This window comes from Haematobia irritans, chromosome 1, assembly GCF_050003625.1.
Source record: "Haematobia irritans isolate KBUSLIRL chromosome 1, ASM5000362v1, whole genome shotgun sequence".
NCBI classification, from domain to species: domain Eukaryota; kingdom Metazoa; phylum Arthropoda; class Insecta; order Diptera; family Muscidae; genus Haematobia; species Haematobia irritans.
The window spans coordinates 184,876,018-184,903,192 of NC_134397.1; the positions used below are offsets into that span (position 1 = coordinate 184,876,018).

General features: G+C 32.7%; 1 protein-coding gene across 1 annotated transcript; it reads left to right on the top strand.

Moving 5' to 3' along the window:
* Positions 1–4,994: 4,994 nt before the first annotated feature.
* Mtl (Rac family small GTPase Mtl) lies at positions 4,995–26,660 on the top strand. Its single transcript, XM_075292278.1, has 5 exons — positions 4,995–5,369; positions 21,476–21,591; positions 21,706–21,938; positions 25,551–25,711; positions 25,811–26,660. Exons 2-5 carry the CDS (start codon positions 21,476–21,478, stop codon positions 25,886–25,888), a joined length of 588 nt encoding a protein of 195 aa, XP_075148393.1. The 5' UTR covers positions 4,995–5,369; the 3' UTR covers positions 25,889–26,660.
* The last annotated feature ends 515 nt before the right edge of the window (positions 26,661–27,175 follow it).

Consider the following 27,175-nt stretch of genomic DNA (forward strand, 5'->3'; position numbering starts at 1 on the left):
ACAAGTCGTATCGATCCGACACACTGTAAGATTCTTTACAAACACCGACATTCCGTCCGGAATAATTGCTAGTCTGTAATGCGCTTTACAGAGTATCAGTTATTCCGGACGACAGTGCTCGTGTCGAACATATCCCATATATTGTGCACATTATAAGTCCGAAGGCATAATCGATACTGATGCATGCCCTGCCAGCATTTCAAAGTTCCATTTCATCCTCATCGTTACCACAGACTCGTAAATGTCACTTCAACCATCATGAAAAGGTACATCAAAAAGTACCTGAAAGTATTTTGCCATCCCTACTACGATTTTATTTTTTGTGAAACGCCAAGCGCAACCAGCTTGTTATATTTTAATTAAATAAAAACGAAAATAAAGTTCTGAAAACATAGATTATACGCTTAAAATTGCGAAAGGTATATTGGTGAACAATTTTTGATTTTCCAAATGGAATAAAGTGATTGTTTTTCAGATATTTTACAGACATGCTGCTTCCATCAAATAAAAACACTAGTTGATAGACGCTGCAACATGTAACTCGCTACTTGTAACTCAACATCATCATTAATGCCAAAAATTATTTAAAATGTAATGTGATAGTGGTATAAATGTTATATTTTTAAGAATTTGTAAATGTTTATACAAATTTATAAATATCTAAACAAACGTGTTTTACTCGACCACAATGATTCTTTTACAACTATCTTAAAATGCACTTTTTCTGATTGTTTGGAGGGTCCCTTATTGGCGTCGTTCTAAATTGATCTATAAAGGCACCTAATAATTGCACTCATGCGAAACCTTTTTGTAGTAACTTTTGCGTGGTACAACTTCTCAATAGTGACGGCGCTTTTCCGACGAGTTTTTGATATCGTATACGATTGTTTTCGACGTGGTGGAGATTCTCAGAAGTGTCGTCAAATTCCAAAAATGTTGGCAGGGTGTTTATGGGATCGATTATGCCTTCGGAATTAACTTATAATGTGCACAATATATGGGATATGTTCGACACGAGCACTGTCGTCCGGAATAACTGATAATCTGTAAAGCGCATAAAGGCCAGTATTAAGTTGGCATTATAGGTGAGTACTATGTTCGTATTTTTCACTAAAGGTTGAGTTACATATCATGCGTTAATCCGTGCGTTGATGGAAGGGTTGATATTTTTCAGTTTGATGCACTCTAACTTTCAAAGAGAAAATTCAACTCTTCAATCAACGGACGCATTAACGCATGGCATGTAACTCAACCTTAAAAAACAAGTTCAAAACACAAGTTTTCCTCCAAAACACGTTAATATTAGAATGTGAACCCACCTAATTTGGAATATACCCCGAATAACATACCCTATTCAAAATATCCCAATAAACACAGGATGAGCGTTTTTCAAATGCAACAACTTTTCAGTTTGAAGGCCGGTATGCACCTCTAGCGAAAAATTTCATTCCCATAAGAAATGCATTGCTATTTATGCTAACGAAATTTTCGGTAGCGTTCAATTTCGTAAGCTGGTACGCACCTCTAATGAAAATAGCAGGGTTGTCAAAAGCATATTTTGGCAGCAAACATTTAATTTATTACAATCATTGTGTGCGTAAAAGTTTTAAAAGGTCTGTAAATAATAAACAATTTATTTGAGGAATATTTGGAACATATATTAACAATTTTTAAAACCGATTAGCTGGTTTAAAATTTGTGTACACAGCCCTGTTTTTTTTTTGTTGTAGACTTAAATAAATATTTGCTACCGAAAATTTCGCTAGAGGTGCATACCGGCCTTGAGGGTAAATATAATTTTCAACATAAATTCAACTTGACTTGAAATAGGTCATCTTCAATACATCTTCAAATTGTTTGCGAATTACTTCCAATTTGTCAAAATGTTGATGAAATCTTTGAAAAGGTGTTGAAGATAATATGAGAAAACTTTGACAAAACACTACCCTAAAATGCAACGAAAAAACCATGTGGTTTTCAATACTTATTTTTGCAACGAAGTTCGTGGTCAATTGCAAGAAATTAAAAAAATGGAAAATTTTAGACAAATAAACAAATAGTTTATAAAAATAGGTAAGTGAAAATAAAAAAATGAAATAAAACTTTAAGGAAGTCACTAAATGTATATCTCTTTGCAGAAAACTAAAATTATGGATTCTACGTTCTTGAAAACATTAAAAAGCTGACCAATGAAAATTAACTGGAACTGCTTCAAATAGTTTATAATAATTGGTACGTCAATATGAAAAATTAAATCAACACTTTAAAGAAGTCACTAAATTTAAATCTCTTTGCAGAAAACTAAAATCTTTGAATGCTACATTCTTGCAAACAATAAGAAGCTGACCAATGAAAAATGAGTGGCTTATCGACAAGAAAAAGTTTCCAGAAACATTATAAGTGCAACCAATTAAAATTGTTAAAAACAACAAATTGTTGAAATCAACAACTTCTGGATGAAAATGTGCATCACATCGTCAGTTTAATTCGTATGCTATTATCAGTTTAAAATGGATATTTTTTGAATTCCTTCTGCTGGAAATCAATTCTAACACGCGGTCCAGTACGTTCCTAATTTCAAATTGCCCGCATGTTAATAAATTTTAATGCTGTTTTATGACACCAAAAGGAAGGAAATCGAATTATCAATGCAAACGTGTTTACTAATAATGTTTAAGATATTTAAAGTTTTTGTTTTTTTCTTATTTGTTGATATGTTTAATAAGATTATTATTTATCAATTGGTATTGTAGTGTATTATGTAGTGTAGTGTATTATTATATATTTTATTTTGATAAAAATGAATAAATTATACAAAATTCATAGAATTTAGGCTTTGACTTTCAATTTGAAGTGGGGATATCATTCATACAAATTTAGGTTGAAAAGTATTTGCAACGATGTTAATTTTGAATTTGACTCTCATCGAAAATTGTTGGACAAATTATTGAGTAGCGATGCATTTCAATTTGAGGATAACACTTGAAATATTATTGCTAATGTGTTGAATTTCACTGTTGAGGGTAATGTCTGTTTTTTGTTGAGAGCGCGATTTTCTCAACAATTTCTCAACTTGAATATTACCCTAATCCTTTGAAAAAATGTTTGAAAAATTGTTTAAATTTAGCATTTTTCAAACGTTTGTGTTTATTGGGATATGTCAAAATATTGAAATAAGTTTCATAGAAAAAAAGAACCCAATAAACACAAGCATTGGAGAAATGCTTATATTCACTACACTTTCAAACATTTTTTCAAATAATTAGATTAGAATTCAATTTGGGAAATTGTTGAGAAAATCGAGTTCTCAGCAAAAAACAGACATTACCCTCAACAGTAGAATTCAACACGTTAAGGTGAGTACTATGTTCAAGTTTTTCACCAAAACACTAAATTAAAAGTGCAAAAATATATATGAAGACGATAACATTTTTATCAAGTCTCTTCAAATTATGGATGGAAAAGATCCAATGTATTGATTGCGATCCATTTAATATTTCGAAATTAATTGATTAAAAAAAGTAACCGTGAAAATAAGCTAGTTTTCAGCTTGAAAACTGAACATAGTACTCAGCTTTAGCAAAAATTTCTCAACATATTAGAAACAACTTTTCAAACTAAATTTCATTTTAATGCTTCAAACCTATTGGAAAATTTGTTGAAAGCAAGCATTTTCCAAGCCCATTTAAAATAATGTTGAAAAATGCTCATCCTTGTGTTTGTTGGGAATAAACTAATGGTGTTTTCTTTTCTGAAAAAAGTGCTTTGCCTTCATTTTGTCTGTACAGAATGCGCATTTTTAAAATGTTACCAGCAACCTAAAAAAATGCTATCATTTCAGCGGGCAGAAAAGAATTCAAAGAAGGAAACAGGGTAATTGCAGCACTCTCGTTTGTTGGCAGTGCTGAAAATGCCCGTAATTTGCCTCTATGCGTGGCGCTATTTTCACAACAGAATTCGAAGCCTTTTCGCACTTTTGCCTGTTTTTTTAGAAAAGAACCTAAAGAGTACATTTTCCGGGCAAAATGCAAAAAAGTGTGCATTTTTTACAAGAAAAGAAAACGCCATAAGGCTTTTAAGAACATGGACATGTGAAAATAACATAAAAAAAATTTTCCCTTTGCGCTCGCGGTAATTATTTGGACATAGGTTGCATATATGTGAATTTCGAGTAAAGGTGGGTATTAAGTTCGAGTTTAGCCGCTAAAATCGTCAATTTTTCACGATTACTTTTCTCTAATAATCCATTTTAAGGAATATAAATTTAGTGAAAATTTGCTTTGGGATATTCCCCATCAAGTTATAATGAAATCTGCGACAAATATGTATAATTTTATGACGTTTTTTACTCATTTAGTTTTCACTTTAGTGAAAATTAGCGGCTAAACTCGAACTTAATACCCACCTTTATGCCTAGTACTAAGTTCGTTTTTGCGAAAAACGAATATCTTCATTTATCTCGGTAAATAGGGTCTCAAGCCCAGGGATGTTAACTTATTTATGCGAAATAATATACCTGCCTATTTTTTCGTGCGAAAAATCCAGGGTTGTATAAGTATGTGTTTGAAAATGCTCAAAACAAAGATTTCGCATATATTCCGCGCTAACGTTTTTTATATGGAGTATAACAGTTTTTCGTGCGAATACGTTATCTTAGTACTAGGCTTTAATGTGAATTTCTAGTTTCCATGGTAACTGTCAAACTAAAACATCTCAACCCGGTGTGAACGGTGAAATGTTTTGGAAAAACGAATGACGAAAACGAGTCGGTGGGAACATAGCATAAGGAATTGATTGTGAACTATTTTATATTTATAATTTAACTAATTTAAAAAGTAAAGTTTCCTTTAATAATTCATTTCAACAAAAAAAAAAACATTTTCAATTTTCCCGATGTCGTTGTGTTCACACTCCTTGTGTCAATCTATAAGGAATGTCGCAGAAAAATGTCAGCTACATTTTTACGCCGTCAAAACCATAACAATCAACTTCGGTCTCTGGTCGATTGTAGAAGAAGAAAAGTTCAAGCAGTCAAAAGAAGTTCGGGAAAAGGTGAATTATAGTGGATTGTCGCGTTTTCGATATAAAAAATGATGAGTGAAAATCAAAAAAAGTGATTAAGTTTCATGGTACAAACGAATAAATAGGAAAAATAATAAATAATACATGTATTGATGTCAACAATTGCTTAACGAATTAAGGTGTGAAAAAGTGTGCAAAGAATTAGAAGTGAAACAAAGAGCACAGAGGATTAAGCAAAAAACGACCGACGACAGAGTACCCAATATACACTCGCCACCACCACAACCTCCTTCATAGACACCAACAACAACAAAAGGAAACAGAATAACTTCCAACAAACAAAAAAGGTAAATTTAACGAAAATTGCAAAAAATTTTAGTTATTTTAGAAGCAGTATTCAATACTATGGATATTATTTCTACATCCTGGCAAAATTCAGTGCAGTATGTGAAATGGTTAGCGCCATTAATGACACAGTGGCTGCAAATAACCTCCGCCCAAACAAAAAAAAAACAACAACACCGTTAACGGCGGCTGCGATGCCAGAAACAAAATCAGCAAAGGCAACAAAAAAGTGCCAAGAAACAAACTCATCCATGCAACAACATAAATGATGGAGCAGCACGCACGCATATACAGGGCTAGTCTAGCTAGCCAGCCGTTTGTTCCATAGGGAAAGATATGAGACGTGCCGTTCGACGGCGGCCGGCCGTCCGACCGACACCATATTCATCCACACACACTCTTATTAGTTGCTCGACATAATGCGGGTTGTGGGTTGTACACACAATTTTCGGTATTTTGTTTTTGTTGTTGTTCCTCTTTGAGTTTTCTCCTGCTGTTTTCCTCCCCATCTTCACACTGCCCTTTGTTTTGTTTGTTGTTTTTGTTGATTTCTAATGACAATTTTTTTTGTGATTTTATTTTTGTTGTGTTCAAATATTGAATCCCGGCCAAATCGCGGTGACAATAGCACAACCGGTGTACTTACACGCTTTTACCTGTGAGCCCTTTTCAAATCGAAATTTTTGTAGACTTTCTCCATATCTCTGATAAAGCAAACAAAATATATATCGATATGAAATTTTGTTATCTCAACTTAAATATATATCGATGATAAACTTTAATTGAGATTAGAGTTTTCTAATATTTGTTTATTTAGTCCATATCATTCAGAACATTAAGTGCAACATTATCCAATCGGAGTAGATGACTACATGTAATACACCACTGACGTGAATAAAATTTTGTATGGCTTGCACTTGATTGTTTAGATCTTTCTTTATTTTTTCAATTCACCATTTGGAATTATTTCGGCACAGAAAAGGATCTCTCGACACTCTATACAGGGATGAACACAAATTTGTTTGAATTGTACCAACGAGGGCAAGAAATGTTGTCGAACCCATTTCTTGTCCTCGAATGGGATTAAATAGAGAGATTTAATGAAATAGGAAAGATGCAATGAGGACTGCACCTCAAGGATATTCTTGGGATATAGGAGTATGGTTGCCTTACATATTTAGGAATTAGGGAACAAACTCATTTGAACCCATTGTCGAAGCACTTTTGCCTCTTTTTGCCTCTGATTGAGGTATCTCCAAAACAGCCACCGTGGTGCAATGGTTCTTGGGATATAGGAGAATGAGGGTTGCTTTACATTTTTAGGAATTAGGGAACAAACACATTTGAACCCATTGTCGAAGAACTTTTGCCTCTTTTTGCCTCTGATTGAGGTATCTCCAAAACAGCCACCGTGGTGCAATGGTTAGCATGCCCACCTTGCATACACAAGGTCGTGGTTTCGATTCCTGCTTCGACAAAACATCAAAAACTTGTTCACTGCAATGTGGAACGCCGTTAGGACTCAGCTATAAAAAGGAGGTCACTTGTCATTGAGCTTAACATGGAATCGGGCAGCACTCAGTCATAAGGGAGAAGTACACCAATGTGGGATCACAATGGACTGAATAGTCTAATCTGAAATATCGGGCTGCCACTATATCTAAACCTAAACTTATCTCCAAAACATGCATACCGAACAACTGCCTCTGTTGGCTTTGCAGGAAACGCGAAGAGATGCCTCGTGATGTGAGACGACTGTCGACAATTCGGGCAAAACTATTGAATTGCCGGGTTCAGAAGGGTGTGGTAACTATTCAAGTACCTGGCTATTCCAGATTTTAACTGAGATGACGCCCCCAATGCCGTCACTATTCCCTCATTACTGTCATTGCCGATCAAGTGGTCTATTGACTGAATGTCTTTCCTAAAATCAAACCGAATGGCGTAGCCTCTTTCGTTTTGTACCCTCCTGGTTGCAGTCGTTTGAGCCGACCTGTGAGAGCTCGCATTGTCGTGTTGAAGAGTGATCCGTCTTCGGCCGTTGGATTTCCTCATTTCTTAGACGACAACTGAAAACGAATGGTTTTGTACTACACAGAATCGACTGTTATTTATTGGTCTAGGGTACGTTTACGGCATATCCAGTTTTTCCGAAAAAAAGAGGCGATAATTTCCTTGATAGAGCTTCGTGCGTGATCAACTTTTGTTGGTTTTAGTTCATCTTGAAGCACCCATACAGTCGACTACTTTTTAATTTCGGGCTCATACGCGTAAATCCACGATACATTACCTGTGACGATATCATAGGCATGTTTTGAGCTAATGTGATCGCATTTTTTGAGCATATCTTTCGATCAATCGAAGCGCGCCTTTATTTCAGCGACTGACAAGTTGTGTGGAATCCAATACTGTCAAATGTTTATGCAATATGGAATATATGCTGGTTCCACGATAGGGTACATGACGATCCTACAATGCCAGTTGGCGTACAGCATCAATAGATTTCGGAACAACAACTGATTTTGGACGACTTTCACGAAATTTGTCTTGGAGTGAACTATGACTTCGGTTGAATTCACCATACAATTGATAAACACTGGTCCTTGGCGGAGCTTCATTGTCGAACATTCAATTAAGTTCATCGATGCACTGTAGTTGAGTTAATCCACGTCGAAAATTATAAAAAATAATCGCTGGGCAAGATTAATCTTTTAAGTTGCTATAAAAAACATAAATATGATGGGGTCGACGATCATACCCTAAACCGCTCTAAGCATTTGAGCGGTATTATTAAAATAATTTTGGTATGTAAACATATTCATGGGAATTTTATCTAAATCTGAACCGATATTTTTTAAATCCATGAAGTCTTGTGTAGTATTACACATTTTGAGGTACATCGGTAAATAGGTGAAAGATGGTAGGCCATATGTCAGATTGGTAATGTGGCTTTATTCATGCGCATTTTTGATTTTGATTGACTTGCATAATTAGTGCAGCATTAAAATTGAATGGCTATAATATAGCACCCTGCACCACTTTTTGTAGATCTACATTTTTGATAACATCTCAAATTTTTGGGTGACATATATATGGTTATGTTCCCATAGACTAAAATTCAAATCTGAACCGATTTGATCAGCATTTTTTAACGTCCAAAAATCGGAAAAACACATATATGGGGGTCTAAAGTTGAGCCGATTTTGATCAAATGTGGCATGCATAGCTAAAATGGCAATCGTACTTCCTGTGAAGAGTTTTAAGTAAATCGAAGTGAAATTTGGAGCTACGGTTTTCATATGATTGCAAATCGAGCGAAGTGCATAAGTGCATATCGGGATATATATCGAAATCTAAATCGATTTCGATCAAATTTGGAAGACGTTGCGAAAATGTTAATTTTACCCTCTGTGCAAAATTTCAAGTAAATAGGAGTAAAACTTGGGCCTCTGCCGTCATACGAGTGTAAATTGGGCGACATCTATATATGAAACCTATATCTAAATCTGAGGGCTAATCACGGCATTCGATATCGAGAACTTTTGATCGAAATCTATTTTTTTTTTCGGATCACGGGAGTCGATATCGAGTTTTTTGGTTGACAATATTTTCGATTGAATATGACCATAGTGACTAAGGGGGACCACGCTGAGTGTTATTGACAAAGACACAATGTCTCTATCTCGACTCCTGTTCCACTGTGTCGCGCAAGGTATAAAAAAAGAAAATCATTAAAATAGGGTGGATAACAGAGAACTGCAACCGGTGGCTTTTTATACCCTTCATCACTACTGTGGTACAGGGTATAAGTTTGTGCATTTGTATGTAACGCCAAGAAGGAAAAGTCTGAGACCCATCGTTTATACTAAACCGACCGACTTAGAATTAAATTCTGAGTCGATTTAGCGATGTCCGTCTGCCTGTCTGTCCGTCCGTCCGTCTGTCTGTATATGTAATTTTGTGTGCAAAGTACAGCTCGCAGTTTAAGTCCGATCGTCTTGAAATTTCACACAGAGTTTTACATTGGCTCAAAGACAATCGCTATTGATTTTGAAAAAAATCGGTTCAGATTTAGATATAGCTGCCATATATATTTATCACCGATCTGGTCATAATTGACGTATTTATCAACGTATTTTCTCAAAATTTCGGGCAGCCAAATATCTTGGGGCTTTCGTAAGATATGCAAAATATCGGCCAAATCAGTTCAGATTTAGATATAGATCCCATATATATCTTTCATCCGATTTGAACTTATATGGCCTCAAAAGCCAGAGTTTTGCCCAGATTTGCTTCAAATTTTGCGCAAGGAGTACGTTTAATAGTATCATTAAGTGTACCAAATTTCGTTGAAATCGGTTCAAATTTAGATATAGCTCCCATATATATCTTTCGTCCGATTTCGACTAATATGGCCTCAAATGCCAGGTTTTGCCCTGATTTGCTTCAAATTTTGCACAAGGAGTACGTTTAATAATATCATTCAATGTGCTAAATTTGGTTAAATTGGTTCAGATTTTGATATAGCTCCCATATATATCTTTCGACCGATTTGCACTTATATGCATTGGCGGAGCTAGAAATTTTCTCTGGGGGGGGCATAGCCTTCAAAATTTTGTCGAAATTTCCGAAGCGATAAATTACCCCTATTGATAAAACTATACATCCTCAATTTTATTGCGGTGTTAAAGGCAATATGCAGCAAAATCAATCAAAAACAAAAAAACTCAATCGCAAAAATTAGTTGTATTAATTAATTTTTTAATTGGCTTTGATGATTGATACTATCATTTTTTTTTTGATTGAATACATTTCAATTAAAAACAAGTAAGTAAAGTCTAAAGTCGGGCGGAGCCGACTATATTATACCCTTCACCACTATGTAGACAAACATTTGTGTTACCATCTCAACTACTTAAAATTTGCTGGGAGCTATATAAAGGTTTGCATTTCCATATACAAATACTTTTAATGGAAACAATTTTTTGTACTTCTACAAAAACTCTAGAATTAAAATTTAAATCGGCTAACGCCCTGGGATGATACACAATGTTAGTAAAAAATATGGGAAATATGAAGCGAGAGAAATTTTAATGCAATTGTACAGAAGAGATTTATGATTTTTCAGGCGATACATATGTATTCGAGATATAGGACAATTAGAGTAATATTTACAATTTTTGCTACTCAGCAGTGGCGATTTTACAAGGATATTGGTTAGATCTCGCCAAGATATGTGTAGGGCGACTTGGAGCCTTATTTAAAACTCATCCGTTCTGTGGAAATTTTGGCATTGCAGTGTGTAGGATATGGCTAAGATATGGGGAAATCATCACAGAATTTTGTGTAAACTGTGAGAATTTTGGCCATATTTGTATTCTCTGTGGAAACTATCCAGTCAATTGGAGGAAAATCCCATTGAAAATGGGTCTAAAATATGAAACAGTCGACCATATTTCCCCAACTCTGGTGTACGTATATATGGGAGCTATATACAATCTGAACCGATTTTGACTAAATTTGACATGTATAGTTAGAATAATAATTCTGCTATCTATGCGAAATTTCACGTAAATGGGAGTATAACTTTGGCCCCCCTGGTCACATGAGTGCAAATCGGACGGGAGATATATATGGGAGCCATATCTAAATCTGAATCGATTTCAACCAAATTTGGCACAATTACCTATACTACTAAACGTACTCCTTGTGCGAAATTTGAAGCAAATCACGGCAAAACGCTGGATTTTGAGACCATATAAGTTCAAATCGGACGAAAGATATATATGGGAGCTATATCTAAATCTGAACCGATTTTAACAAAATTTGACACACTTAACGATACTATTAAACGTACCCCTTGTGCAAAATTTGAAGCAAATCACGGCAAATCTCTGGCTTTTGTGGCCATATAAGTTCAAATCGGACGAAAGATATATATGGGATCTATATCTAAATTTGAATCGATTTCAATCAAGTGTACCAAGCATTGGTAGAATGCCAATTCTACCCTCTGTGAAAAATTTCATGAAGATCGGTAGTAAACTTTGGGCTCTGTGGTCATATGGGTCTAAATCGGACGAAAGATATATATGGTAGCTATATCTAAATCTGAACCGATTTGGCTGATATTTTGCAAGATTTGCGAGATTCATTAAATATTTGGATGTACGGTATTTCAAGAAAATCGGTTGATAAACACGCTAACTATGACCACATCGTAGATAATTATATATGACAGCTATATCTAAATCTGAACCGATTTTTTCCAAAAACAATAGCAATTGTCTCTGTCTCAAGAAACGGCCCTATGCCAAATTTGAGGACGATTGGACTTAAATTGCGAGCTGTACTTTGTGCACAAAATTACATATACAGACAGACGGACGGACAGACAGACAGACAGACGGACATCGCTAAATCGACTCAGATTTTAATTCTTACCCGATCGGTATACTAAAAGATGGGTCTATGACCACTATTTCTTGGCGTTATATACAAATGCACAAACTTATTATACCCTGTACCACAGTAGTGGTGAAGGGCATAATTAATTAGATCAATTAATTTCATGGTTGAAGACAAAAAATATTTTATTGTGTGTGGGAGCCGGTTCCACGACACCGCTATAAATAATCAAATAGCAACTTACCATTATTTAATATAACAAAAAATAAAAGCATTGCTTTAAGTATGTGTTTGAAAAATATTGTTTGTAATTTATTTTTAATTCAAGACAACAAACATATGATTTTTAAATTTTATTTAAAATGTGTGTTTTAAAACAGGACTAGAAATCATAAAGCAAAACATAAATTTAACATATTCATCGTGTATAAAAAATACTAAGAATAAAAAATTAAATAAAAGCCAAAAAATAAATTGAATATTATAAAACGTCTATCTTCGATCAGTTTTTAAAAATTCTCTGAGAACAGAATACAACGAAGCAACTGTCGAGAGCAGCGGTGCCAACTCTGTGGATTTTTCGTGATTTTGACGATTTTAGATGGTAAATTGGGCATGTGACGATTTATGATTTTAATCAACGTAGTTATAAAATGTGCGTCTCAAGTTTCCTTTTAGTGTTTTTATTTCGTGTTTTTAATTGTAATGTAAATATCAATACTAAAAAATATGCTTAACATACTCTCTCTGCCACAATCTTAATTGGATTAAACACATCGCAAAGCTTGAATTAAAATATAAAACAACTGTAGCTTTGATTATTCTGGGGGGGGGGGGGGCAAGAACTATTCTGGGGGGGGGCTACGCCCCCCCCCCCAGCACCCCCCTAGCTACGCCAATGCTTATATGGTTTCAAAAGCCAGAGTTTTGCCATGAGTTGCTTCAAATTTTGCATTAGGACTACGTTAAATAGTATTGTTAAGTGTGTCCAATTTGGTTGAAATCCGTTGAGATTTAGATATAGCACCCATATATATATCTTTCGCCCGATTTATACACATATGACCACGGAGGCCAAAATTATTCTCCCTTTTACGTTTTTTGCTGAGATAGTAGGATTATTATTCTAACTATGTATATCAAATTTGGTCAAAATCGGTTCGGGGAAATACGGTAGAATGTTTCATATTTTAGACCCATTTTCAATGGGAGTTTCCTCCAATTGACTCGATAGTTTCCACAGAGAATACATTTAATAAGCTATTTAAGTGTGTCTTGATTTAATATGACCAAAATACTCACATTTTACACAAAATTCTGTGACGATTTCCCCATATCGTAGTCATATCCTACACACTGTAATGCCTAACTTTCCAGAGAATGGTCGAATTTTTAAATTAAGCTCCGACTTGTGGAAATATATCACAACCCACAATTGACCACATATCTTTTGCGAGATTTAACCAATATCCTTGTAAATATTCTTGTAAAATATTACTTAAACCAAACCATGCGATATACATATATATGGAAGCTAAATCTTGACCGATTGTAATGATATTTTGCACACTTGTAGTATGCTGCTCTTACATTGTGTCAAATTCGAAGACGATCGGTGGTTAGTAAATAAGCGCAGTATGAACCAATGAAAAGTTTAAGTAATCCTGAAAAAAGGCAGGATGTCACTTAAACCTAAACCTATAAACCCATTTGTCGAAATCAGGCGATAAATATATAGGGGAGCTACATCTATATTGGATTTACAAATTTCTTATTTGTCCAAATTCAATATCATTCGTACATGGTCAAAACAAAACCCTGAAGTAAATTCATCAAATTCTGAGTCAATCGATTTATGGGGTCTAAGATCAATATTTCTGGTAAGGACATTTCTTTATTATACCCTGATAACAATGTGATTTATACCCTGATAACTATTTATAAAAAATCGCTTAGACTACTAATCCATGTATATTATAAAAAACTGATAGGCCCTTCAAATTTGGGCTAGAACACACGATAATATAAGTTGGAAGAGCTAACCATGACTAAATCATGGATTCCGCTTTAGTACCACATTCATATAGCAGAATACAGTCATACCGAAGATAGCACTTTTCTTACCTGCAGTTTTAGTATCATTTAACCCGCATAATGTTTTCCTCTATGTCCTGTTTGTGTGTACTATTTTTCTATTCCCACAATATTGAGGATGACCTATGCGATTGATTATCATGATAGTAGCAGCACCATTGAAAGTAATATTAATAGAATCTGCAAACAAATCTAGAGCATTGGTATAAAAAAAGTATGGACAAATGTCTAAAGGCATAAGTCTATTTCTTTTTATTTTCACTTTTTCCATCCATCCAGTGTACGTCGCTAACATTCTTTCTAAGACTATTACAGAAAAAAACGAAATGAGGACATTGCCTTTTCTACAACGTCTTTTTTTGATCCCCATGGCATTTATAATCAATGAAAGGCTTTTGAATAATACATCATCTTGCATGGATGGACGGACGTATTTATAAATAATTTACGTGGGCTATTTGTTTCCAATAAAAACTTGCATATTTCTATTTCTAAACTGCGAGCTGCATTAACAGCCATCCATGATAGCAAACCATAAAATGATATTTGATGATTGCATCGGTTTGCCGGGCTTTGATTTGGTTTGGCCTGTATCATGTTATAGCTGGTCGCTGGTGTTTTGTTTTCCATTAGCATTTTGGTTGCATTCGATGATAAAGTTTCTTTTCTCTCCTTTATTAATTGGCCAGCATGGCATATACAATTTTTGTTATTTGAAGATTTGGCTTTATTTGGCTTTAAAATAAATTTGAAAAAATCCCACTCGTCTTATCACCGTACACTTTTATCCCCACTCCTACATCCTACATACATGACCATGCACACTCCCACTCACATCCCCTTTTAGAGATATTACAGAGATATAATTGAGAATGGACTACCGCCATCAACAATGCACGTCGAATGTGATTCTAATGGCAGCAGACAACGATGCCACTTGATGATGCCTGCCTATGTATGTTCGCATAATGTGATGGGGATTTTTTGTTTCATTTCTGAAAAACGCAAAGAGGGGTAAAATGATTGTGTACGATTTTTCTTAATATTAATTGAGTTTATTTTTAAGATGGGAATCGCTCGCCGATTTTCCATTAGACAGAAAGGGACCTGTAAACGATGGCAGTGAAGACATATTGGATTGGATGAATGAAGACGGCGGCAATTTGGTTTTAAACGAGTCGAGCACTCTTGACTCTTTTTCGTATGGCAGTCATGACCGGCACAGTCATTCCTCATTGAGACCACTCTACCCCAATTTGTTTTCGTTCTCATCTTTGCTACTTCTGTCATTGATGATTTAGTAGACAGAAAGAAAACTTTTATTCCTACAATCATGGTAGTTGTCATTGTGGGTCGATCCCAATGTCCCTTATGTACGAATGATAGGTTCCAATAAAAAATTAAAATTTACATTCCTTACCACAATAACAAAGAAATGACTCCAAATAAATGGGCCCAAAAGGAATTTCTATGTTGATTTTGAATATGGTGTGAATCTATTGTGAGTTGTCCACCTTACAAAATTCCCCAATAGGTAGAGTAAATCCTCTACTGTAACCTGATAGAAATGCGAGTAAGAGCGATCAGTGCAGGTTCACGGCAAAGCCTCTGGATGAAGCAGCATTTCGTGGTGCAAAGGTAAGCAGGCCGGCCTTCCACGGGTCATGTGTTCAATCGCAGTTTTGACAGCGGTGGATTACCCCCTCTCACTAATGCTGGAGACGTTCCATAGCTTCTCAAAATGGTTTCAAAGTAATGTGAAACGCCGTTTAGATTCGTCTATAAAATGGAGATCCCTTGGCAAATTACGGTCTGCCTAACAGTAACTATGTTCCGTGAAGAAGTGACCTTTCAAGACAGACGAGGATCCTTTTGACCCAACTAAGACCAGGCCTCCAAATAAGATCACACGCTTCTGAAAACCGTTAAGAATGGAAATGGTAGTCGAACAAATCAAAGCTCATTACGGGAAGTACAAATAAGGCTCTTAAAAATATATGTAACTTTTCAAGGACATAAAATATTCCAAAATTATTTTTCCCCTTTGGTGTTAATATAGGCACAAATCCGCACAGTGTCTCATCGAGTATGATCACTGTCAAGGTTTCGAACAATTTATGATGTGAATTATTCAACGCTTCACTTAGGATAGAAAATCTCAGTGTGAGATGATAACTATAGAAATAAAATTTTGACAAAATTTTCTATAGAAATAAAATGTTGACAAAATTTTCTATAGAAATAAATTTTTGACAAAATTTTCGATAGAAATAAAATTTTGGCAATATTTTCAAAAAAAAAAATTTTTTTTGACTAAATTTTGTATAGAAAAAAAATTTACAAATTTTCTATAAATATAAATATTTGACAAAATTTTTTGACAAATGCCTACAGATTCCTCTAAATTTTTTGACAAATTCCTATATAAATAAAATTTTGACAAAATTTCCTATAGAATTAAAATTTTTGGCAAAATTTTCTATAGAAAAAAATTTAAAAAATTTTCTATAGAAACAAAATTTTGACCAAATATTCTATAGAAATAATATTTTGACATATTTTTTCATAGAAAAAAATTGGACAAAATTTTCTATTAAAAAAAAAAATTGACAAAATTTTCTATAGAAATAAAATTTTGACAAAATTTACTATAGTAATAACATTTAGACAACATTTTCTTTAGAAATAAAATTTGGACAAAATTTTCTATACAAAAAAAAAAAATGGACAAAATGTTCTAAGAAATAACATTTTGACAAAGTTTTCTATGGAAATAAAATTTTGGCAAAATTTTCTATAGAAATAAAATTTTGACAAAATTTTCTATAGAAATAAAATTTTGACAAAATATTCTATAGAAATAAAATTTTCTATAGAAAGAAAACTTTGACAAAATTTTCTATAGAAATAAAATTTTGACAAAAATTTCTAAAGAAATAAAATTTTGACAAAGTTTTCTATAGAAATAACATTTTGACAAAATTTTCTGTAGAAATTAAAATTTTGACAAAATTTTGACAATGTTGACAAAATTTTCTATGGAATTGAAATTTTGGGAGAATTGTCTATAGAAATAAAATTTTGAAAATTTCTATAAAAAAAATTTACAGAACTAAAATTTTAACAAAATTTTCTATAGAAAAATAAAATTTGAACAAAATTTTCTATAGAAATAAAATTTTAACAAAATTTTCTATAGAAATAAAATTTTAACAAAATTTTGTATAGAAATAAAATTTTGACAAAATTTTCTTTAGATCGTTAAAACATTAAAAATCCTATACATTTACGATCCAAAATTTTGGTAGATTATTTTTGGCACAAGTGGCAACACTTATCCAAGCGATGAGGCCTATTATGGGGAGGACGGTTTCGCAGTTGATCTATGTTTCGTCGACTGTTACAAAACAACACCGATTTTTTCCGACCAAACGTGGTACTGAAAAGTCATGGTTAAGTTTTATGTCTGGCCTGAAGAAAATACGGCACATATCACGCCATTCGTGCAATTTCATGCAGGATATGGACTTGCAAATCTTTTGAAATGCCTACTTTATCAGCTATCTCGCCTACATTCAACGGAGATGTCTCAATACGAGATCGTGGATTTGTTTCTTAATACTTCGTGGGGTAGCAGTTGATGTGCAAAGGGTTACATAATTGAAAGTGATTTTTTGACTAATCAACATTTTTCCAGAAAAAAATCAAGGTCGCCTTTTTGTAACCTTTAAGTTCTACTAATCGAATTCAATTGCATCCCCAAAGCTTCCAAGTGCCTCTTGCTACTGGAAGGTGTGTCGGAGAAAACGGATGAAATTTGAAATAACTGCTTTTCATTCAGTTTTATGGACAACCCTCATTTGCTGTCTCCACTGTCTCCACTGTTTCAACTTTTGCTTATTTCCAATTTTAAATTTCATAGAAAGAAAACCAAATTTTTTTCAACTGAAATGATTCCATCTAAAGGGAAAAACTTTGAGTAGTGTATAGCAGTGTCGCATTAAATATACATATGTATGCCTTCGTAACATTTCTTTGTCTGTGACGGTGTTTGTTGTTCCCTTTACAACATATTGTGTAAATCCCTTAATGTCATTTTGAAAATTTATCATAATGATCACAGATTCTCCTCATCCCACACCCCCTAAGATACTTAATTTGATGATGCGTTTGATGGGTTAGCGGCTTAGGCAATGCGATCTATTTTTTGAATTTGATTTTCGTTTCGTTCTTCATATTCATCCCATTTTGCAAAACTAACAATGAATGCCGTCATGCTTTCGCTGTTTTCTTTCCAGTTTCTTCAGTTTAGCGCTTCCACAATATTTTCTGTGACAAATTCCGTTTGTATTCTATTTTTACGGGTCTGTCCGGTCGTCTGTCTGTCCTCCATTTGATGTTCACATTTTTTTTGTTGTAGTTTTCTTAAATATTTTTTTTTGGGTATTTCTCTGCTTGGCGCTTTTATTATTATTATTATTTATTTTAATTTCATTTGGTTTGGCTTGGTCACAGTAGCCACCGTCATACGTATCTTGTGTCAGCGTTAATGGGTTTCTGTGATGTTTATGGTTATTGTGGCACTCCTTTGAAATGTTTTCGTTTTGTTTTTTTTTTTTTTTTGATTTCATAGCCCTAAGTGTGCATATGATTTGGGAGCATATTCGTGTTTTTTTTTTTGGAATTTGCAAAAGCATAATTCCATACATGATCAGAATCACCTTTATGCTGATGATTATAATGGTCATTGTACTGTGGGCAGGAATGTTTTAATTGTATTGTATGATATGTAGCCACATTACAGCAATACCAAGTAGAGCGGAAATAATGATGGAACAATGAAAGATAAATAGAGAGGTGTGCTCATTATGTGTGAACTCGTTAATACATGGATTTGATTTGGTTTTGAGATTTGTGTAACTTTTATTGATAAGGGGAAATGAGGATTTTTTTGTAAACAATGGCATCAGAAGAAATTGATTTGTGTAAACCCAAATTCAAGTAATTGTGATTGTTAATATTTGATTCCCATTTGCAACTTTTACTTATACAATAAAAGAAAATTATTAATATCCCCAAAAAACAAAAAAAAAAAATTATATACAGCAGTAAGTTCGGCCGGGCCGAATATTAAGTACCCAACACCATGAATCAAATATTATACTTTCCTTTGAAATTTCAGGGGGGTTTGATGACAGACATTCTCACAAAGATTTTACCTATGAAGATGAGATCAAATTCTGGATTTTGTTTGAGTTTTAGAGGAATCATTAACATCTCTTGTATGTGTGTAAGAAACCGATGAAATAACGCCTTGATTTGAAATCTAAAATCTGTAGATGTTCATATATATATGAACCCTCAAGAAGTGAAATCGGTTTATATGGAGGCCTTGCCAAATGGGTCGATAAAAACTAAATCCGATACACGTTTTTGTGAGTCTAAAATACCATTATATTTACAATTTTAGACAAATCGCAAATCCCAAACAATAAAATCATTTCTTGCACACCTATTTATAGTCCAAAAAACCGTCCAGATTTTCAATTACAGGCAAACTGGACAACAACTATGGTTTTTACAAGCCCAAAAAGTAAAATCGGAGATCGGTCTATATGGGGGCTGTATCAAAACATGGACCGATACTCACCATTTTTGACACACCTCTTTACGTTTCTAAAATGCCTCTAGATTTCCAAATTCAAGCAAAATGGATAAAATCTACGGTTTCTATACGCTCAAGAAGTAAAATCGGTAGATCGGTCTATATAGGGGCTATACCCAAACATGGACCGCTACTCAGCATTTTTGACAAACCTGTTTACGTTTCTAAAATACCTCTGCAGCAATTATGCTACATCCTTCAATAATGATGCTATCGTGCTGCAATTTTGCAAAAACTCTTTTTTTCTCTGCAAGAAAGTCAAGTTCGAAGATGGGTCCTGTTTCCAAATATTCACCATATAGACCGAATGGCGCGGAAGCAGCAATTTTCATCCCATTTCCATGAAATTGGAAATCTAGGTATTTAGCTCCATAAAGAGCTGTGCTAAGCTTGGTATTTTTTATGTCATTGTTCAATATGCTAAAATTGAAGTAAAACACTCCAAACATCTTCGGCCGATTATTGCTTTGTTTTGGCTGAGCATCGTCTTCGGCCACGCTCTAGTAGGCACGGACGACTAACAGACGAACTCGACCATGAGTTCTTCGTACCTGTTACTGAAGTCGATCTTTATCCTTTCAAAATTAATTTCAGAATTATTTCCAAAAAAGCAATTTGAAGCCACTCTGCGATGTCGAAGAAGACGCAATCGTAAAAAGGGATTTAATATTATTCTCTTGAGAACTTTTAGAAAATGTATTTTCCCTAAAATCACGCCAGTAACCCGAAGAAACTCGTCGTTACAGGTTTAAATAAAATATATGCTACAGTTAAACGGCCTTCTGACGCCGAAAGCCGATTCATGGTCGATTATCGCCTTTTGGCCTAATGCCGAAACCGATTCTTCGGTCGAGCTCTAGTGCCTACCCCTACCTAATATAACATCAAGCATATCCTTCTGTTTGATTGTGGATAATTCTCACGTCGAATAAATCCAAGTTTTGATAATATTTTCCTATTTAGTCAATATTCATCCCCAAATCCCCAAAACCTAACGTTACCTTTGACAACTTGTTCCTCTTTAACATAGTTGGCAAAAATGTAGGGAGCACAAATAAGATCCGAAAGACATTGGCTGGTCGTATATGGGAATACGATAGGAGGACCTACCTTGCTTGTGTCTTATCGATTACGTGGGTATCAAATACTCCTACTGACATCCAGTCTCAGAAACAGATGCAGTTTATTGGATAATATTTTCATATAAAATATTTAATAATCGGGATCAATTAGATTTTTTTAATAATGATTTTATCTGTGGTTACGTTTCTTCTTAACTGAGAAATCTCATCCAGATAATTTTTTTTTTTGGAATCTGGAAATCTCAATGTTTTCAATCCAAAAGTGCAAAAAAGTGGATAAAAGATTGCAATATCCATTTTACTCTTCATTTCTTCGCTTTAATTTGGAAAATAAAAAACGAATAAAACACACATCAGTTTTCACCTTTGTAACGGGCTGTTGCAATTCAAAATAACAAAGAGGATTGAAACAAAAAACATGTATTTCTTGGGCGTGTTCTTGCATTTATACTGTTAAGTCACTAATCTAGAAAACATTCTACAAATTCCTGAAACAATAGCTTTAATCAATTTAATTAGAAGATAATTCTTAAAGTATTGCTTGTATTGCATGCAATGCGATCGTCGGCCAACCACTAACCATGGATTCATTAATAGCCTCTGGCTGTCTGCTGCACAATTGCAATGGGTGCTTTTGTGTTTTTGACTCAATGAATTCCAAATGAAAAAATACAGAACACTTTTATTTACAAAAGTTGTAGTCTTTAGTAAATTTCAACACACTTAGCAGTGACAAAAAGCCAACAACAAACCACTGGAACAATGTCACCAACACCGCAAGGGAATAGAGCGTAACATGAACGATATAACGGCTAGTATAACATGCCTTCATTACCATTTTTGTCTTTTTTTTTTGCAGATGTCAACAGGAAGACCCATCAAATGTGTTGTCGTTGGCGATGGTACGGTCGGCAAGACATGCATGTTAATATCATATACCACAGACAGTTTTCCCGGTGAATATGTGCCTACAGTGTAAGTGTTTCATCATTTTCCTTATGAAAATTCTTGATACGGATATATTGTGTTAATGGTATCTATTTGTTTTGTATGTTTCCCGTTTCCCATTTCTGTTTGGCAAATGAAAAGTTTTGACAACTATTCAGCGCCAATGCAAGTGGACACAATACAGGTATCACTGGGTCTATGGGATACAGCTGGACAAGAGGATTATGATAGACTCCGACCACTTTCATATCCACAAACTGATGTTTTTCTGATATGTTTCTCAGTGGCGAGTCCATCATCATTTGAAAATGTCACCTCAAAATGGTATCCCGAAATAAAACACCACTGCCCAGATGCGCCCATAATATTAGTTGGTAAGTATAGTGTTAATGTAAATTATTTATTTATTACAAAATTTATATTTATACTAAATTATGAATATAAGGGTTTTGACCTAATACAATCATTTGAATCAAACCCTATAAGGTGGAAATGTTGCAAAATTTTAAAAAGTGTTAGTGTTTCATGCAATCCGTAGTGCGTAATTTTTCATAAGTAGTCATCTCCATGCAATCTGCGTGAATCACATTGTTCAATATCTTTTGATTGTCTAAATGTACGAGATTTCACATTTCAAGACTGAAGCGGAGTTAGAAATATGGAAATATCGATCTCCGACTATTTGAAGTATGTATTCTTCATCAGGGAAATTCAAAGACAATATATGGAGCCACCGCGGTGCAATGGTTAGCATGCCCGCCTTACACACAAGGTCGTGGGTTCGATTCCTGCTTCGACCGAATACATAAAAGTTTTTCAGCGGTGGATTATCCCACCTCAGTAATGCCGGTGTGCTGCGTTTGTTGTGGCCAACAGTTAGAGCCCGCTGCAAGAGATTGGATTGTGGAATTTCAGTCATCTTTGGCGGAGTGACGGTGACAGGTTCGAAGAGATGCGCTAGACAACTGACAGTTTTTCGAGTATCCCAAGAGTGATGGAGCGAAAAGAAGAGCCATTCTTCGCATTATTTCTATCGAAAATTTTATCAACATTTTTGTTCTATCGAAAATTTTGTCCACATTTTATTCCCATAGTCAATTTTGTCAAAATATGTGTTCTATAGAAAATTTTGTCAAAATTTTATTCCTATCGAAAAGTTTGTTAAAATCTTATTTCTATAGAAAACTTTGTCAAAATTTTATTTCTATAGACAATTTTGTCAACATTTTAGTTCTATAGCAAATTTTGTCAAAATTTTTGTTCTATAGAAAATGTTATCAAAATTTTTTTTCTATAGAAAATGTTGTCAAAACTTTGGTTCTATCGAAAATTTTGTCAACATTTTTACTCTATAAAAAATTTTGCCAACATTTTTATTCTATAGAAAATGTTGTCAAAATTTTTGTTCTATAGAAAACTTTGTCAAAATTTTATTCCTATAGAAAATTTTGTCAAAAGTTTATTTCTACAGAAAAATTTTTCAAAAATTTATTTCTATAGAAAATTTTGTCGAAATTTTATTTCTATAGAAAATTTTGTCAACATTTTATTTCTGTAGAAAATTTTGTCAAAATTTTTGTTCTATTCAAAATTTTGTCAAAATTTTTGTTCTATAGAAAATTTTGTCAAAATTTTTGTTCTATAGAAAATTTGTGTCACAATTTTTGTTCTATGGAAAATGTTGTCAAAATTTTTGTTCTATAGAAAATGTTGTCAAAACTTTGGTTCTACAGAAAATTTTGTCAAAATTTTTACTCTATAAAAAATTGTGTCAAAATGTTTATTATAACAACATTTTCTATATGTTGTCAAAATTTTTGTTCTATAGAAAATTTTGTCAAAATTTTATTCCTATAGAAAATTTTGTTAAAATCTTATTTCTATAGAAAATTTTGTCAAAATTTTATTTCTGTAGAAAATTTTGTCAAAATTTTATTTCTATAGAAAATTTTGTCAACATTTTAGTTCTATAAAACATTTTGACAAAATTATGATAAACATTTTTATGATAAACATTTTCTATAGAATGAACATTTTGACACAATTTTTTATAGAGTAAAAATTTTGACAAAATTTTTTGTAGAACCAAAGTTTGACAACATTTTCTATAGAACAAAAATTTTGACAACATTTTCTATAGAACAAAAATTTTGACAAAATTTTCTATAGAACAAAAATTTTGACAAAATTTTCTACAGAAATAAAATGTTGACAAAATTTTCTATAGAAATAAAATTTCGACAAAATTTTCTATAGAAATAAATTTTTGAAAAAAATTTTCTGTAGAAATAAAATTTTGACAAAATTTTCTATAGGAATAAAATTTTGACAAAGTTTTCTATAGAACAAAAATTTTGACAACATTTTCTATAGAATAAAATTTTTGATAAAATTTTTTGTAGAGTAAAAAATTTGACAAAATTTTCTATAGAACCAAAGTTTTGACAACATTTTCTATAGAACAAACATTTTGATAAAATTTTCTATAGAACAAACATTTTGACAAAATTTTCTATAGAACAAAAAAATGCACAAAATTTTCTATAGAATAACAATTCTATTTCTATATAAATAAAAATTTTGTCAATATTTTTATTTATATAGAAAATTTTGTCAACATTTTATTTCTATAGAAAATTTTGTCAAAATTTTATTTCCATAGAAAATTTTGTCAAAATTTTATTTTTATAGAAAATTTTGTCAAAATTTTATTTGTACAGAATGTTTTGTCAAAATTTTATATCTATAGAAAATTTTGTCAAAATTTTATTTCTATAGAAAATTTTGCTAAAATTTTAGTTCTATAAAACATTTTGACAAAATTATGATAAACTTTTCTATAGAACAAAAATTTTGACAACATTTTCTATAGAATAAACATTTTGACACAATTTTTTATAGAGTAAAAATTTTGACAAAATTTTCTGTAGAACCAAAGTTTTGACAACATTTTCTATAGAACAAAAATTTTGACAAAAACTTTGACAAAATTTTCTATAGAACAAAAATTTTGACAAAATGTTCTATAGAACAAAAATTTTGACAAAATTTTCTATAGGCATAAAATTTTGACAAAGTTTTCTGTAGAACAAAAATTTTGACAACATTTTCTATAGAATAAAAATTTTGACAAAATTTTTTATAGAGTAAAAATTTTGACAAAATTTTCTATAACCAAAGTTTTGACAACATTTTCTATAGAACAAAAATTTTGACAAAATTTTCTATAGAACAAAAAAATTCACAAAATTTTCTATAGAATAACATTTTGACAAAATTTTCTACAGAAATAAAATGTTGACAAAATTTTATATAGAAATAAAATTTCGACAAAATTTTCTATAGAAATAAAATTTTAACATATGTTGACAAAATTTTCTATAGAAATATAATTTTGACAATATTTTCTGTAGAAATACAATTTTAACAATTTTCTATAGAAATAAAACTTTGACAGGTAATGGGAGACTATATACAAAAAGATTTGTTCATAAAATTTAAAATAGGATTTTGTATATTTTTTTTTCATTTTCTTCAAATCTTGGTAGATTATTTTTAGCACGATTGCCAACCGTGCTTCTATGCCTTCAGGAAGTCAAATCGGGAGATTGGTCTAGGTTATATTAGGTTAGGTAAAGTGGCAGCCAAATATTTCAGGCTCACTTAGACTATTCAGTCCATTGTGATACCACAGTGGTGAAAAGCTTTGCAACAATCAGGAATGGCACCAGCATTTTTGGGGGAGAGGGAATAATCCACCGCTGAAAAACTTTTTGGTGTTTGGTCGAAACTGGGTTCGAACCCAAGACCCTGTGTATGGAAAGCGGTCATACTAACCATTGCAACACCATGGTGACTCACCATTAGGGTAAAAATAAATTCATTCAGTACTTTCGCATTCATACAAAACAATTTTTTTTTTTAATTTTACCATATATTTAAATTTAATAGTTTCTCTATTAATTTATACCTTTTAATATCCATAGGCACAAAAATTGATTTACGTGAAGATCGTGAAACACTTAGTGCACTGGCAGAACAAGGATTAGCGCCACTGAAAAGAGAACAAGGACAAAAATTAGCGAATAAAATTAGAGCTGTTAAATATATGGAATGTTCTGCGTTAACACAACGAGGTCTAAAACAGGTGAGTAACCAAATGAATATATTTCACTACAATATAAAACTGACAAAATCCAATCCTTTATTTCCCTTAAATGACATTCCTCAATTGCCTTGGCCATAGGTATTCGAAGAGGCTGTGCGGGCCGTACTAAGACCTGAACCACAAAAGCGACGTCAACGAAAGTGTATAGTTATGTAAATATATATTTCCTCCAGTCCTCCAACCGTCACAAAAGTTTATATGTAAACACTTTCCTATTGTAACTCTATCCTTTCCTATCGACATCATCCTATTTCCTTTCCTCAATTATTATCGTCATCGTCTTCGTCGCCATCATCACCATTAATATAATACCAACAATATATTATTTTTTAATTTCTTTTTGTATAAAGTGATCTAATTAGGTTCCATATTATTTTAATACTTGAACGAAATTGTAATATTGAGAAAAGTAACAAATGTCCAAATGTCCTTTTAAAGTAAAATGTCTAAGATTTTTTCTAATTCTAAGTGACACTCACACAAACACTCATACACAAATCAAATCGAATCAAACCACTAGTTTTTATACCTTTTTAAAGTAAAACCTACAATAATACCATAAGCTAAACCTTAGACAACTAACCCTCTGAATTAGCTTCAGTAAAAACGCTCGAAATAATTGTAGTTTAAGTTAGCCATTTGTTATTTTATTTTTTAAATGTACTCATTTTTTATATTTCATACATTCTCATTGTCGTTCTCATCCCTTATTCACATCATTGGCAATTGATGGCCTAAGCCACAAATTCTATGTTTTTTTAAAGTATTTTCGAAATAATTATTTGTTTACTCATTTTGAAATTAACTCGAATTTAGTTGAGATTATTATTATTATTTTTTTGTCTATGTTTTGTGTGATTATTTAGTTGTTGATATAGAACCAAAATATATATCGTATATTATTATTTATAAAAGAAATCAAAACAAAGAGTTCCGAATTTAATTTTTACCAATGATTTCCGCCCAAAGGAAATTGTATAGAATTTTCACAAATCGAATATTTTAAATCCATAGGTATGGAATATCGTCATATGTTCTTCATTCATTTCTATATTCACCACTATAGTATAAAGATTATAAATACACATATATATTTTTGTTCAAACCCAAATTTTAAATAGTGAAGTCCGTCTTTCTGTTCGTTTGTTTGCCGGAAGATTTTCGAGATAGAAAAATTCAAAATCTAATAACCGCAGTGTTGCCAAAAAAAAAAAAATAAATCCTGGAAGGTAAATCTTAAAATTCGACTAAATGTTTCATGTTGACCAATATCGACCACAACTGACTAATAAACTTTTAACTCCATAATATCTGAAAAAAAAAGAGTACAATTTCTTGTCCATCTTCCGTACAGTGTGATAAATGACATGTTTTTTATGAAATTTTACGATGATGATAGAAAACATTCCACATAACTCTTTTCTGAACATAAAATGTGGGAAC

Bases quoted from the DNA above. Each gene is read 5' to 3' on its own strand.
- Mtl (XM_075292278.1), top strand. From the start codon at position 21,476: ATGTCAACAGGAAGACCCATCAAATGTGTTGTCGTTGGCGATGGTACG. The intron at 21,592-21,705 runs GTAAGTGTTTCA...GCAAATGAAAAG, and splicing joins GGTGAATATGTGCCTACAGT to TTTTGACAACTATTCAGCGC. The intron at 25,712-25,810 runs GTGAGTAACCAA...CCTTGGCCATAG, and splicing joins CACAACGAGGTCTAAAACAG to GTATTCGAAGAGGCTGTGCG.